This window comes from Chenopodium album, chromosome 20 (assembly GCF_948465745.1).
Source record: "Chenopodium album chromosome 20, dcCheAlbu1.1, whole genome shotgun sequence".
Lineage (NCBI taxonomy): Eukaryota > Viridiplantae > Streptophyta > Magnoliopsida > Caryophyllales > Amaranthaceae > Chenopodium > Chenopodium album.
The window spans coordinates 34,893,932-34,910,834 of record NC_137853.1 but is presented as its reverse complement, the minus strand read 5'-3'; the positions used below and the strand labels follow the sequence as shown (position 1 = coordinate 34,910,834).

The window sequence follows — 16,903 nt, the reverse complement described above, 5'->3', positions numbered from 1 at the left end:
AAGAGAAGCACGTGGAGTTGGAGCTGGAACATTAACATGTTGAGGATTATCAGCTGCGACACGTGTTGGGAATTCCCAATGAGTAACTTGCCTCCAGCCTTGACGAAGATTGTGTGCATGGTTGCCACGTGTGAACCCAGGCAGTGATGGTGGCGCCACCTCATCAACCTCCCAGTCGTCCCGGATGCACCGGTTAACACCTAAGTCCCGACGCCATACCTCATCCCTGCTATTTCGAAACCCAGTGTATGGTGGTCCGGGAAATAAACCCGGAATAGACGCCGAATGAGGTGGTGGTGGAGGTGAGTTAACAACCCCTGTTGAAAAATTATCAATAATATCACTCAGAGAATCCCAATCTGAAGGATGAGAATCCGCCGGATATTCAAACGGATCGTCTTGATCGTTATCACCAAACCATAGCTCAGTTGTCCAATTTTCCGGATTTGGAGTAATACCACGAATTTCATTAGTATATAAAGAAACATCCGTTGGACCAAATAAAACACGTGCGCCGTCATCATGTAGCTTACGAAAGCGGCTTTCCAAGAGAAACTTTCCTAATTCGTAGGATTTAGGACAAGTCTCACGACCGTGTCCGACAAATCCGCACTTTTTACAAAAGCGGAATATACCCTCGTATTTAAATTTGACCCAAGTAACATGATTGCCATAAGTAGGAAAGAAACAACCCGCAATTAAGGGTAACGACAAATCAACTAAAATTTTAACTTTTGGTCGCGGGATAGGAAACTGACCATTATGATCTTCCTCCATTAGCAAGTCACCGACATGATGAAGGATTGAAGATTCCACCTGCGGGACTGAGTAGCGGATTGGAAGCCCTTGAGCTTGAACCCACATCGGAGCTAAATTCAAGTTCATATTTTCCGGCACTTCATGTCCTCGAAGTCGCTGTAACACCATGAGACTCCCCTTGAAATGAACCCAACCAAGTTGATCAAGATCATCCGCGTCATACTGATTGGTGCAGCAAAATATAAATTCCGAACCATAAGGATAAACTTTGACAGGACCTCGGAGATGCCAGAACCTTGAGACTAATCGTTGAACTAGGGCGACTGAAAACTTTCGAATGTCCCAAAACTTTCCGATGACAGTACACTCCCAATCAAAATTATCTTGAAAAGATTGGGGAGGAAACTGATAAGTACCTATAATATGCGGATACACAAACGTCCTAGGAGAAATTCTATCCGACATGGTTAAGTTTGGGAATAAAACTAGAGAAAATATTGAAGATTAAGAACAGAGTACCTAAGAAGAACAGGGGACTTCAAACTGGAGTTTTAGGAATGAAATAGAGAGTTTTAGGATTAATTTGGACCAAAGATTTATAGCTTTATAAGGAGGGTATTTTTAAGATCACATCGTTACATACCCGAATATCACACATATCAACCAGAAATTTTTAGACTACAGTATCAACAATCAAGCATCATACCTTCTCGAATACCCTGCACATCAACCAGAGATCAGTCTAAACTACCTGTACAAAATTACTTCACCAGAACGAATTACTGATCCGTATTTGATTAGACAACCATAATTTAAATTTACTTGACCTAAACCTTTATATGGCTTGAATCAAATTCAAACTGTACGTGATTTTTAAATCTAAGCCACAATCAACCTTGCACAAAGTTTTTTTTTTTTTTTTTTTTTTTTTGAAAGCAACCTTGCACAAAGTTATGTGCACATAAAGTTTCTCTTTTTTTTTTTTTTTTTTTTCTTTTTTTTTTCCGGCATAATGGCCATTTGCAAAAAACGGTAGAATCAATTTGTTTTGTTGGCCAAAAAACTTGCCGATTGTGGTTCATCAAATTAAATTTTTGTACTACAATCCTTGTCAAGACTGTAACCGATGCAAGAAATGAATTGCCCACATGCCAGCTAGTCAAGCTTAGTTCTATAGTAAAGACATCATGATATAGGCTCTAGTTAAGGTATGTGATGAATAAAGACATAGATTGAATTACTTGAGTCTTAAAAGTGTAAATAGGTCATGCAATACTATTGCAAAATAAGATTTATAGAAAAATTGCTCCTAATATTTATTCAAGATCTTCAGAACAAACTCTTCCTGATAAGTGACAAGGAGGCTACGAAGACCAGTGATTAGTTCCGATAGGAAATAAAATGAAAATCATCACTGGAGTGTTTATAACAAGCACCACACTGTATCATAGCATTATCCACTACACTGTAACCGAATAAATCATAGCAGTACATGAGCATAGGAAGTAGGCCAAATTAAACTCCATAATTATATACGGGGACCAACTCATCCAACAGTTGATAATCTAACTCCGATTAGGACCATACTGCATCATAGAATAGGCCCTTCCAAGTTTTGAAATTCAACAGAAACCTGGTCCACAGAAAGATGGGCAAAATGAACCAAGAAATGGGCATGAAATATTCGCAGGAAGAGGATCCCAGGATATATTCGTGTACATTTTCTTGGTTGATCAACGGCCAACTGGGAGCTGAAGCAGAATAACTAGTTTGAGTTCTCATGTAGCAGTACATATTCTCGGCTGCAGAAACCCATAGTAGATAGTCATGAAACAAACATTTTTCAAATGGGAATGGGAAATAGGAACTGGAAGTGATGGCAGTGAAAACCGTGTTATAACTTACCTGCTATTGCCGAATTTTATGGTATCCTTCTCAAAGAGCTCATAATAACGTTGAGCTTCAATAGGATTCTCCTGTAATTAATGCAGCAAACTTAGTCAAGCCATTTAGCAAACATTATCAAATATCACAGGTGATGAAGGGTTTAAAATTTATAGAATAGCTTACATTAATGAATGTCTTATTGGTGCTTCCAAGGTCCATCAAGTATGGCCTGTTAAATAACAAGTGATAGAGGAAGTCATACATAAATGTGCATTTGATACACTATCTGATAGAGGAAACCATAAATAATTGTGCATTTCATAGTTCATACATTAATAATTGGAATTTTAAAAATAAAACAGGTTTAAATCTGTACAAAAAATGTGCTAACAGTAGGAAGACTCCTAAAGTCCTAATAGAAAGAACTTTTTGAAATTTACCAATGGGGAATACAAGGAAAAAAACAAAGGAATTTTGTTATACTCTGCTGATCAGCAGGTGTATTGTTATTTAATGTTTCAAAAATAATAGGGCAAAGTCATTTTCATCCTAAATATGAGCAATTGAGCAAATTGGATTAAGTTCTTCAGGTAGCATGCATTTACATTTTTGAAAATAAGATATTTTGAACTTTTGCAGCTTAATTTAATAATGTTCGAAAAAAACATCAGATATGAAATTGCTAAATAAAGGCTGTCCTTTCCATAGGCATTTCTCATGAGTAAAGTAAATGAAATATTTTTATTTTAAAAAAAAAAAAAGACTAGAAATTAAGTACTCGTAGAAGGGATATAAATCATAGGAAACATTAGCAATAGTTTTTACTTTTTCAAAATAAGTTGCTATGACTAAATAGTAGGCAAGTGGTCTTTTTTTTCCTTCTTTCTTTCTTTCCTTTTTATTTATATTTTTTTATTTCTTTTTACAAAAAAGGTAAGATTTCCTGATAGTTTTGACGACATGCTTTACCTTACTTGCTTTGACACCATGCCATCAGGTTGCTCCTTTTCAACTTGCCTGACCAAAAGTACAATTTGTTATAGTAGCTTACCAAATGATTAGTTGAGGAGAAAAAATGTTAACAAACCTACCGATATTGAAGGACTGCATGTTGTTTGCTACAAGATGGATGATCTGTAGGTATATCAGCTATCCTTCTTTCTCTTCCAAATAGGTAACAACTCTGACGATGTACGTAAAGTGGCTCTGTTAAAATGAGATGCAATTACATCAGGACCCACATCAAAGGAGTGAAGCACATAATCAGCATAGGAATACATGCTGAATTGAGAGCATGATGAAGAGCTTTAAAAAGTAACTTCATAGCGTAAAATTGAAAGGGAAGAAAGAAGCTAGCAGATCCTAACAAGAATTTTCCATCTTTCTGTCATCGAGTCCCTTTTCGGCCTCAATCAAAGTCTTCTTCCTCGTATCATAGTTTACCTTAAGTTGTTCTTTTCAACAGCTCAAACTTTATAGGCTACACAGCCACCCTCACAGACATGCATATGCATCATGTCACTTGCCAAGCATGTTTCTCCCTCAATACTCCATAAAACTAGAATATTTCACTTCTGTAATGGACAAACAAGAGATATTAAGATAACCAAAGGATAAGGTAGGGATGAGAAAGTAGGGAAGCTAACTCCCTCCTATAGGAAAGGTACACTTAAAATGGGATCATTATGCTATGAATAAGCATAGCTTAAGCTTCATCGATGGCAGATGTAACAGCATGTGAATGATAATTCCACTTTTGAAAGGTGGTTTCTATCCTAATTCAGCTTCACTGAGCTATCCCAAAACACTCAAAGGTCTCAAACAGACAAACAATATTCAACATGCTAATCCCTTCCTATTATTCTCTTATCTATAGTATTACTTCTCCTATTAACTCCCTTGTATTCCTCCTTAAGGAACTACTACTAGAATCATATTGCACTACCTAATATGCCCCTCCACTTTACATCAGTTCATTGCATTACAAGGCCCCCAAACTCCCATTTTATCCTCGAGGTGGGTGGTAGCCAGCAAAAAAAATTCGGCTTCAGTAATGATGGGCACTGTCGTCCTTAGAGAGGAATTCTTTTAGAGCCTCTAGTGGTGAAACTAGGGTGAAATGATCCTGGAAGCTATCATGGGTAGAACACAGGGATTGTGTTGTGTGTAGCCTTTAAAGTGGGAAAAGAAAGCACTAAATAACCGTACATGGATTCATCTGACTTTGACACCGGCTATGCAGACTGCATCCAACCACTAAAGAGAAAAATCCAGAATAGACTCACCGCTATAGATAGTTTTCCTATGAATTAGCATAGCTTAAACATCCTAAGTAGCCGAAATCAGGGAAAACGAAGATACTTCTTTGTTTAATAAACTGAATCACATCAATTGTGAATGATAGTCCCACTTTCAATAAAAGCAGTTAACGTATTTGGTGCACCAATAAACAGAATCAAATGAAAGAAGATTCATTTGCTGGCTACCAAGCACACACATGACCCATGATGGTTGGGCATCTTATCCTAAATGGGTCATATGGTCTAACCGTAAACCGTCTAGCCAAATTATGTCATCAACCCCTCTTGTAATCAGTTCAAAAACAGACACAGCATACTACTAGATCAATTGTCTATATGCTGACAACAGCTTCAACAACAAGCAGTCCACACACCGTAATAACACTATACATCAGCTTGACCTTCCCTAAGACCCAATAAAGGAGCACATCAGAAAAATTCCATCAGGACAATTGTGAAAGGCAACATAAAGAGAGAAACCATTTTAATGGATGAAATCATTACCTAAACCTTGAAGCATCAAGTGTGACTACCTAAAAGGCTAGCCAATCACTACCTCAGAGTTCCAACAAGCCTCAATCCATATGTTGCCTACAAGGCTACAAGTATCTTATCATTTGTTACATCAACAGTATTCTCGTACATCACAAGAATGCAAATTCTATCAATTCCAATTTCCAAGTTAACAACTATGCTCATCCAGATTAGCAAGTCATCCACCCAAGTCTCTGGACACCATCTTCAATGGCATATTCTCTCATTGACTATGACATTCTTAATTGACTATGACATTCTTAATTGACTACTACATTCTTAATTGGCTACTAATGTTGGACAGCACGCGCATAGGAGTCAAACTTGGCCACAAAATATGGACATTGACTATGACATTCTTAATTGGCTACTAATGTTAAACAACACGTGCATAGGAATCAAACTTGGCAAAATGGCATATTTTTGGTCCAAATTAACCGTCCAGGGTCCATGGCTTCATGCTCATTTAAGAATGTCATCTACACAAGACGCATACTGGTGAAATGAAGAAGTTAAATAACATAGGATGATTAGAGCAAGCGTATTCTTTTATTCTGATATAAGAAAGATCATATAAATGTTAAACATCTTAATAGAGAACTTAACTGGTAACTCAAGAATAAATATCTGAAAATAGATTGTATACATCAGGATTTGTGTGTTTTAAAGTTGTTACTTTTGGTTCGAATACTCTAGATCAAACCTAGTTCGTGAAACATCCTCATAGGATGGCTCTAAAATATATATCAAGAAAAAAAGTAAGAAGTTTAGACGATAGCTTGCATTGCAATAAGCAGAAAGGGCAGTATAAAACCACATTACACAATATCAAATACAGATTAAGATGAGCAGCTCTTTCCAACCTACCATTTAATACTTCACCACCCTTGAAAACATACAAACGCCATCTTACGTTAGGTTTCCGCGCATCAGGAGGTTCGGTGAAAAGCAAAGTAATACCTGCAACAGTAAAAAAAAAAAAAATCACATGAGAAGAAAAACTATCTTTGGCAATAAGTACCCAGATGTGCATAAATTCTCATAAAAAAGACAAATTGCCCGAGATTGTCCGGATTTGATCTGGAAAGCACATCAATGCAGTTCTCCCAAGGATAAAATTGAAAACATTTTTACTCTCAGTTTTACAATAAAGGTTCCCTATACATTTCATTGAATTGTCATGCAGATGCAGCAGATGCAAATCTTCCACTCTTCCAAAGTGTCAAATTGATAACAGGACGTGAATACTGAATAGCTCTGACTCTTAGAGTCAGAACTCTCAGCAGCATTTGGTTTCCTCTTCATAAGCCATCAAAATCCAGGTTTTCCTCATGCATTAAGTATTAGGTATTGGTCCACTGCCCCTCATAGTAAGTCAGGAGCGTGGTAGAAAACTGATCACAAAAAAGTGTTTGTTGGAGAAATCATGAGACAAGATTCATTCCCTTATCAATTGAATCCATCCAAACCCCAATCAGTGGATAAACTGACCATTTAACAGTCAAACTACTTCTGAATGGTTCTGTAACTAGTGGATAGTGCTAGCACGTTGAATGAATGGGCTGTTCTGATATAAACTCTGCAACAAGTATTTTGGTTCTGTAAGGCAAATGCTATACATTATGAAGTAACATATATGCAAACACATCAGAGTTCAACACAAAAGTCTACCCTCATGAATAACACAACCTTTTCTTCAATTTGCTACAAGAGTACTCATCCACTATGTGCCCTCCCCCGCCTAACACCCCCCCCCCCTCTTTGTTTCCTCCTAGGAGTCCCTTTTTCCTCTGCTATGCAAGTCATCTATTTATTCTCCAAACCTTCCCGCAAGTCATCAGGCAGCTAGCTGTTGCAGAACACAGCCGAAATGCTTGACTCTTTCTTTAACAAAAGCCTAATGTGAATCTTCATGATGGCATAGTCAGGGAGATAGGGACTCAGGGTGGTACAAACATACACAATCTTGACCAGACTGTTTAGTAATTATACTATATGCTTGCAGCTGTTCTCCCTTTATTTTTCTAAATCTAGGCATGAATGAATTTTATCATTTAGGTCGTCTTGTGATCTTGGCTGTTCTTATCCTTTTTAGATCTTTTTTAAGAGAAGGGGAGATGTCTTGGTTTTGAACTGATATATATAATCTTTCATAATTATTGATAGAACAAATAAATACAAGAAATATTTCTTTTCTTTACCTTCTCTTGGAGTTTGCTTAATCAAGTCAAATGAGATGAATTTTAATGAACCCCCGACCCCCACTAAAAAAATACCTTAGCAACGGCTAAGTTTTAATTGTATGAAAAAACAAATTGTTAAGCCCAAAGTTCTATTTGGAAAAAGACACCTCCTAATCTCCTACCCTTCCCCCCAAATATTTCATCACAATGGTATTCATCAAAAGAATATTTTTGATCCACTTGAAGGTGATGAAATCAGACGTAGTTAAAAACTTAAAATCAAAGCAAACGACCACAAAGATCACAATGTATACTGCTGTTGGATGATTAATGGTGGGTTAGGCTACACACATCACTCTAACTATTTAACCAATCAAAGCTATTAAGAAACACACATAAGTTATACTTCCTCCGTTCTTTTATTATTGCACCACTTGCCTTTTTAGGAAGTTTCACAAATATTGCACCATTTTCTCTTTAGGAAAAAAATTATTTGTGTTCACACACTATAAATACCCAACATAACCTTGCTTTTTTACACTTACTTTTTAGTTTATCAATATGTCACATGGGCAATTTTGTATTTTTACCTTTCTCTCTCTTACTTTTTTCCACTGCCAAAATATTTGTACCCAACCCCTATGGTGCAATAATAAAAAAAACGGAGGAAGTATTAAGATTTAGATAACTTGACTCAAAAAATTATCTTCAATGAAGGATGACTGAGACAGAGAAGAAGACCAAAAAGCCATAGTTCGGCAACTAGCCTCCAGGCCCTCCACTTAGCAGTTGCCACCACAACATCCCAAGTAGCACTCTTGTCCCCTACTAACATAACTCAACAGCACCTCTCACTCCTCATCCCCCTGGAAGAAGGAAAACAAAAGGTAACCTACCAGCTAGGCAGCTACTGTTTAAATGTTCACTCGCATTCACATATTTCTGAGTTCACCTCCCACTTCATCTCCACCAATCTAATATTTTTAAGCTTTCTTCCATTTTCCTTTAATCTTAGTCGTAGATAGTACAAATATTGTCAAGAAAGGAGCTTAGGAATTCTAAGCCACAGGATACACTGAAGACTCTACAGCCCGTGTTGTTGGTCAAATACGGGGATCCTGACAAATGTCAATTCAGATAGGAATTAACTTCCTTCCAATCTAATTATCTTATTTTTGTTTCCATTCTTCCATATCATTATACCACTGAATTGATGTCTGCCTATAAGTAAATAAACAGAACGCCTATGTAACTGATAGCTGTTTACTATCTACATAGCTTAACGATTGTCTATTCTGTGCCAGAATTTCAAGAAACCCTCAAGTAATGAGTTACCAAAATTCCAGAGGAAAAATTAAGGGGTTGACAGTTACCTTTTACTCGATTGGTTTCTTCAGCAAGCTTTCCTGATAGCTCAAATGATGGCTTTTGCTGCATATAACAAAAATAATAATAAACTAAATCAGCAAAATTAAGCAATTAATCATACAACAAAATACTAACAACATATGGCAATATACTAGTTCCAAATAAGAAAAAGCACCAATTTTACATCAGATACTCAAACAGAACTTATAAGAGAATATAATCCATCAAGAGTATCTACTACCTCCATTTTTTTAGTTCTTAGTTGTTTCATTTGGTTTTGGCACAAGATTCAAGGGTGGTGAGAAAACAAGGATAGTTATTACAATCAATCCATGTGATAAGTGATTGGCCACAAGAAAGAGAAAGGTACAACAGTTCGGAAACCAAATAATAAGATAAAGGATCATAGAAAAACATGTACAAAACAGATAAGTAGAGCAAAACACTTTAAATAGGAAGGTGGCACAGTTAAACGACACAGGTAATACATATCAAGGTCTGAGCTAAGTATACCTTTTCCTTTGTTGTCAATGCCTGTTCAGTAGCTTCCATTTTTGCAAGTGCATCACTGTCATCATCATCTCTAATCATGCCACAAAAAATAAACCAAAAAGAATAAGCAAATACATCAAAAATTCAATGATCTCCAGAGAAACTAACAACAACGAGGTGATGCATAAATTTATACCGTCAAAGGAAAAAGGAACATATAATTTTTATATACATCAGAACTCAGATGAACAATGGAAAGACTTTCAGCAAAGAAATTTTTCACTAAAATACTCACCGGTGTTCAGCTCCTCTGTATTCTTCATCCTGAAATAGAAACCAAAAAAAATTTAGACATAATATAAAGCATCAAATTCCGGATCTAAAAACTCCCACAATTAAAGAAAAATTATTAGATAAGCAACCCTATTAATAAATTGGAACTAAATGGGCAAGGAAAATGACTGTATTTTCAATCCAATTAATGATTAAGAATCACAGCTTTACGAATCTTTCATTGTTACATCTTCAGTTAGACATAACTCATTATCTATAGTAAATCCTTAGTAGTCTTTATAAAATGTTTTCTTTTACTTATTCAGCAGTTCTCACACAATCTAATTCCCAAAATGAATTCTTTTAGAAGTTCTTGAATCTTAAATAGTGGTTAGAATCATAGAGTTGGTCCAATATGTTGATCATTTTTTAGAGCATAAGAAGTAATTATCAGATTAATTGTTCAGTTCTACAATTAAAAATACATTAAAGAGACAATCATGTTAGATGGTTTTGAATGATACAGGTATGGATAAAGGAGGTGAGATTATAAATATACATTGACACATGCACATCATTGAAACAACAAAAATTTATTTCAATTTGAGAATTATTTCTCAAACACAGGATTTTCGAAATTCAACAATTTTAGATCAACTATTATTATCTTTAGTTCTATACACACCAAAATTAAACAGCGCAATAATTTTACCCGAATCAATCACCAATTATCCCAACCTATCAAAGTATGAGTAGGCTAAAAGACATCTCATATGAAAGTAAAGGATATGAGGTTGCAGTTATTACTTATTAATATACACAGATACACAGATTGCGAATAATAAAGCACACAAGATAAGTAGGAATTACAATCAACCATTAGGTTCTGTTTGTTTTGAAAATATACATTTTCCGTAAAAACGATTTTTCCATAGAAAACAATTTTCAAGGGAAAACACAATTGTAAAAATAATTTTGCTTTACTCCCCACATGGAAAATTATAGAGGAAAGGGATGTAAGGATTTGGGAGGAAAATGTGACATTCCTTCCATCCTTTTTTTAAAAAAAATGTTTTTTACCCTTAGGAAAACTATTTTCCACCTTTAGAAATAATATCTTCCACCCTTTACAAAACAAAAACTTTTTTCATCAAAACAACAGAGCCTAAGTCAAAAACAAAGCCAGGGTTTGGATATCACCAGACACCTCATCACGAGCTCTGGAATGAGAAGCCGGTGGAGGTGAGCGTGAATAGTGCCGGCTGCGATGTCGATGATGATCTGATGGTGACTCAGATTGCTGGTGTCTTGATCTAGAAGATCCACCATCTGCACCATCTCTTACTCTGCCTCTTTCGCTATCTCTTTCCCTTTCTCTGTCTTTATCAGATTTCCGCTCTCTTCTATCCTTCGGAACTTCCCTCTCAGAATCCCTTTCCTTATGATTCCTCTCATGCTTAAACTTATCATTTCCCTTACCAAGATTTTTCTCACGTTCCCTCTCTAAAGATTTTCCAGCATCCCTTTCAGCCTCAGATCTCCTTAAACGTTTAGTCCTAGGTGATGGAGATCTAGGGCCAGGAGAGCTCGATTTTACTGGTTTGGGTGACTTAACGCGGCCTGAATGCCTCTCCCTCATTGGAGAGCCACCCCTATCCCTGTGAGAGCTCCTGTGACGAGCTGGGGATCTTTCTCTACGAGATGGGCTCCTACTATGAGGAGAGCTCAAGGCAGGGGATCTTCTTCTTCTGCGAGGTTCACCGTGATCCCTCTCTGGGGAGACCGAGTGCCTGGATGAATGATGCCTTGCTGGAGATTTTCGAACAACTGAAGGACTCATCTACACCATAACAAAATTTACTGTTAAAAGAGAACATCCACAATTACTTGAAACTTTGAAAGCATCATAAGAAACCAATACATTTTCTTTTTAAATGTTAAACACGGCAAATTGGTGTATAACACAAATAACTGATGGCCACATGAATACAATCAGTAGCTAATTCAGGTAACTACTGTAAAATTCAGAGGATGAAATATTGATGGCGTGCCTACAACTGAGAAGTTTACAGCAATTCAATAACAATTTGAATTACAATTAATATTCTTGACTCCTATGTTCCAGCATTTCACAACTCACAATTTTTTAGTTTTAAGAATTACTGTTTACACTTTTTTTTTTTTTAACAAAAGAAGCTATAGCTCACTACACTATGAATCAATTGAATCCAAAATTCAATCCACCTGATGTAAATCAAATCCTATTTCCTCTAACATGGTGGCTAATGCTATGTTAGTACTTAGTATATATGTAACTGATCCTTTTAATGCTTTATGGGAGTTGCATGTTTTACGTCACTCACTCAAACTAAAAGTGAGAATTTTTCCTGTGACAGGTTAACTTATACTCCACGTATTATTTGAAAACTCTAACCATTAGCATCACATGTCCCCTACCCTTATTCTTCATTTTTCCCAGTTTGAAGAAAAACAATCATAATTTTCTCAGTTTCACTATTACAGTCCGTGTGCTAAAAAATAGATATATTTTACTTATAATGGGCCTTAAAAATGGATTCCAAGTTATTGAACTACTTTAGTTCAGTAATCTATTCTTTAGGGAGTATTAGTGGCCATTTGTTTCCTTCTCCCTGTTAGAGTGGGAAGCACAGTAACGTCAGTAATAAATATAAAGCTAGGATTGTATGTTCAAGGGAGATGTTTATTGACAATTTTGTAAGTTAAGCTTTTGCTTGCCTGTGAAAGGTTCTAATTCAAGTGAGTTCACGTTTGTCTCTCTAATTTGAGAAAACAACAGGGTTACTTAGATTCAATTACCACCAAAGCTCACTACACCTCAATATGCTAAATACACTGATAGAGCCAAGTTAACAAGACCCACAAAGTCGAAACTCAATACACTTAGATGATTAGATCAACTCAACTATATTAAAACTCACTACACCCAATATGCTGAGTCATAACTCATCTAACAATGAAATAAAATTGAAACTCTCACTCTTAATCTTATAACTAAAATGTCCATTGTCCCTAGGGCAAAAGGGGTGACCGCCCTACCATGGAGAAAAGTCCCATTTCCGTAGTTTTCCATCCTAACATATAAGAATTCTAAACATATAAGAATTCTAAACAAAAGCCTGCATAATTAGACTGAATGGTTGATGTGGTTCAATGGCATTAAGGCCTAGTTAAATGTTTAACTTCTTAGAGGGAATCATTAGGGTGCTAATGGCTCAAGCTCAATAAGATTAAAGCAGGGTCAGTCCGAGCTCCGGCTCGAGTGATTATAAGCTCAACTCAAAACCCAAGCTCAACTCGGGCTCCAATAGCCTCAAATGGGCTTGGCTCACGGACTCGATTACGCTCGAAAAATGCAACAAATTAGCAACACAATTAGACTCAATTATCACATTAGGCTCGGAAAATCACAAAAAATTCTTCTAGTTTACGAATATCAACGTAAATTGCACAAACCAAAATTCTTGCAACAAAATCGTTGTTATAATCGTTCATAACCTGAGTAATTATAAACAATAGTTCAATAATCTACTTTAGAAGGACCCTAATCAACTATACTGAAAATAAATTAGCGATAGCTTGAAAAGAAACCCAGATTGTGAAATTGATATTCCATGATACAAAATAAATATATGAAAAATTGGGGAAATACAAAATAAATATATGAAAAATTAGGAAAAAATTTACCCTATTTCAATGGAAGATGAAGAGCTCAGAGTATGCTTTAACGGAGTAAGGAAGCTCAAAAGTCGCTTTAACGAAGAACTCAGAGTACGCTTCAATGGAGGAAAGAGAAAGAGAAAAGAGAAAAACTCCAGAAGTAAAAAAAAAAAAAAAGAAATGAAATTTAGGAGGAAGATTAATTACACATATGATGGCAACCGTTAGATCTGACTAATCTGTGTTATATCAGACGGTTAAAATCCATTTACACAAATGTTATAGGGTGAGTAAGGGGAAATACCCCTATTCCCAAACAAATTGTACTTGGTGGGGCTTGAACGGGTGATCTTAAACTCTTAAAGTTACAAAGTAAGTTTCCCGTCTTAATTGGACTTAAGATTCAACCCTTAGAGCATCTCCAATGGGAGTACTCTACTTCCATACTTTTTCCCTCTCTCTCCCATTCTCCTTTTGACACATCATCTACTTTTTCCTATACCCCACTTTCCACTATCATAATACTCTTCATCTTCCTCCTCCTCCATAATTTCCCACAACAAGAGGATCCTCTTGTCATACTCTTTTATTCTCTATCTCTTTAATATATATATATATATATATATATATATATATATATATATATATATATATATATATATATATATATATATATATATATATATATATATATATTTGTCACTACATTATTGTACCTATTATTATATATATCACTACATTATTGTACCTATTATTATTTAGTATTAAATTAATTTTGTTTAAATTTTAATTATAGTAAAAATATTTGTTAGTAAAACGTAAACATATAGTTAACTTTCTAAGATAATAAAATAGTAAATATTTGTAAAATAGTATAATCAAATAGTACGCTTAATTTGCATTAATAATAACATTCATTAATAGCTGAAATAATAACAAACCAACATGAAACTAAAAACAACAATAACTAGAAAATAACGACATTAAATTAAAATTAACATAAAAATAAAAATAATGATAACAATACCAATCTCCTTTTCTTACACACATTGTTTAAGTTTAATTTGGTCCTTGAAACTTTCTCCAAACATGTTCAACCAAATCGTTTTTCAACGACACATGTATTTGTTTGTTGTGAAGCTCTTCCCTTTTGCCCATAAATCTGCTTAAATCTCGATCCATGTACTCGTATCTTCCGCGACTAACAAGGATGGGCCCGCGATTAGCGTTTTCACTTGATGAACTAGCTAGTGTCTCGGGTTGTTCTTCCGCAAAATCAATACACGGATCTTGATAATTTCGATACATATGACGTTCATCTTCTACAATCATGTTGTGCATTATAATACATGCCATCATAATTTTCCATAATAATTCAGGGTGCCATGCCAAAGCAGGATATCTTATTATTGCAAATCGAGCTTGAAGTACTCCAAATGCCCGCTCCACATCCTTTCTAGCACTTTCTTGTTTCATAGTAAAAAGTTTATGTTTAGCAGTCTGGGGAGCAGTTATGGCATCAATGAAACCAGCCCATTTCGGATAGATACCATCCGTTAGATAGTAACCCATATTGTACGTTTTTCCATTTACGTTGTATTGAACTTCTGGAGCTCGTCCAGTTAGTAAGTCATCAAATACCGGTGATCGCTGCAAGACATTGATATCATTATTTGACCCAGGTGTCCCGAAAAATGCATGCCAAATCCATGTATCCCAAGAAGCAACGGCTTCTAAGATTACAGTTGCCTCTCGAGATCTTCCTTGATACATGCCTCTCCACCCTGCTGGACAATTTTTCCATTGCCAATGCATACAATCAATGCTCCCAAGCATGCCAGGAAAACCACGACTTTCTCCTTCACAAAGGAGACGATACACATCATCAGAATTTGGCTTCCTCAAGTAAACTGCAGAAAAGCTAGTAATAATTCCGTCAACAAAATGAGTAAGACACTCTCTTGCCGTACTTGCACCCAACTTGAGGTACTCATCAACATGATCAGCCGAGGTGCCATATGCTAACATTCTTATTGCCGCGGTGCACTTCTGCAAGTTTGAAGCACCAAGTTTCCCAGTGGCATCTGCATTTTGCTTAAAGAAATCGTCAACTTCGGTTAAAGTATTCACAATGCGCATAAAAACTGGCTTTCGCATGCGAAATCTTTGTCGAAATTTTACATCATTATAGAGTGGCGTGGTACTAAAGTAATCATCTACCAAACGTTTGTGAGCCCCTTCACGATCTCTTGGCACATAGTCCCTCGATCTTGGTCGTGAACTCTCAGTTGTGGGTTGTTGAACAGCAGAGGTAACCACTTCTCTTATTACATCCTCCACCTCTTGTATACGTTCACTCTCCTGAATGAAATCCATCAACATCCAATCATATATTTCATCACTAGAACTTGATGAACCTGAACCAAAGTCAAAGTTCATTTTTTTTTTGTGAAACTTTGAGTGTTTTTACAATTTGTGCAAAAAACAATGATATTTTCACAGAAGGAGAGTAAATATATATATGGAGTATAATGTGAAGTGAACTTATATTGTGAAGTAAACTTATAATTTATCAAGTGAACATAAAATCACGGATAAGATATTGTTGGATATAGAAGATAAGAAAGTAAAAGTTAATGGTTGAGAATTACTAGATATCTTCTGAAGATAAGAGTGAAGATATCTTATCCAAATATGTTGGATTTCAATTATATGAAACAATAAGACTAGTACAAGTAACGTTAGGTACATCATCATGATATGTCAGCAATTATATGATAGGACATGACATATTGTAATGGTAAAGCTTACAAGATTTTTTTTTATTTTGTTTTTAATTAATATAAAAATTAATATATTTCACATAAATGATTTAGAGCAATATATTACAAAGAATCTTAATTTGAACTAAACAACATTATATAAATTAACTAAATATATATTACAATAACAACAATGGAATATATTACAATACAATATCATTTAAACAATAAAATTGTAACAATTAGGATATAATTATTCAACTTTTTATAACTAACACTAAATAAATCTACCCCTAAACTCATTTTTCAACTTCCGATACAATTCTTCATCATCGCTATCACGATTAGGATTTGTCGCTAGTATGCTGAAAATTCTAATTTTTGCCTCCTCCTCCTTTTGTCGTTTTCTATCTTCACTTCGCTCTTTGATTAAAGAATACATCCTTTCTCCTTGTTCATGTCTCTTAAGGTTAGACTCATCAAGAGTAGAGGTCAAACTATCAATGTTGACAAAAGAAGAAGTAGCCTTCTCCTTACCTTTATTTTTCATCTTCTTAACCCCATAAGGTCGATTTTCTTCACTATCACCTATTAAATACTCGGACTCTGATCTTTTACTTCCTCGACTATCAGAAGGTAGTAGCAT

General features: G+C 35.5%; 1 protein-coding gene across 1 annotated transcript; it reads right to left on the bottom strand.

The window, feature by feature from the left end:
• Nucleotides 1-1,982: 1,982 nt before the first annotated feature.
• Nucleotides 1,983-13,680, bottom strand: LOC145597737 (uncharacterized). The gene is made up of 11 exons (XM_081653977.1): nt 13,523-13,680; nt 11,004-11,636; nt 9,819-9,847; nt 9,545-9,614; nt 9,037-9,094; nt 6,348-6,440; nt 3,738-3,852; nt 3,616-3,663; nt 2,830-2,875; nt 2,665-2,735; nt 1,983-2,561 (listed from the first exon to the last, which is right to left on the bottom strand). Exons 2-11 carry the CDS (start codon nt 11,634-11,636, stop codon nt 2,525-2,527), a joined length of 1,200 nt encoding a protein of 399 aa, XP_081510103.1. The 5' UTR covers nt 13,523-13,680; the 3' UTR covers nt 1,983-2,524.
• Between the last annotated feature and the right edge of the window lie 3,223 nt (nt 13,681-16,903).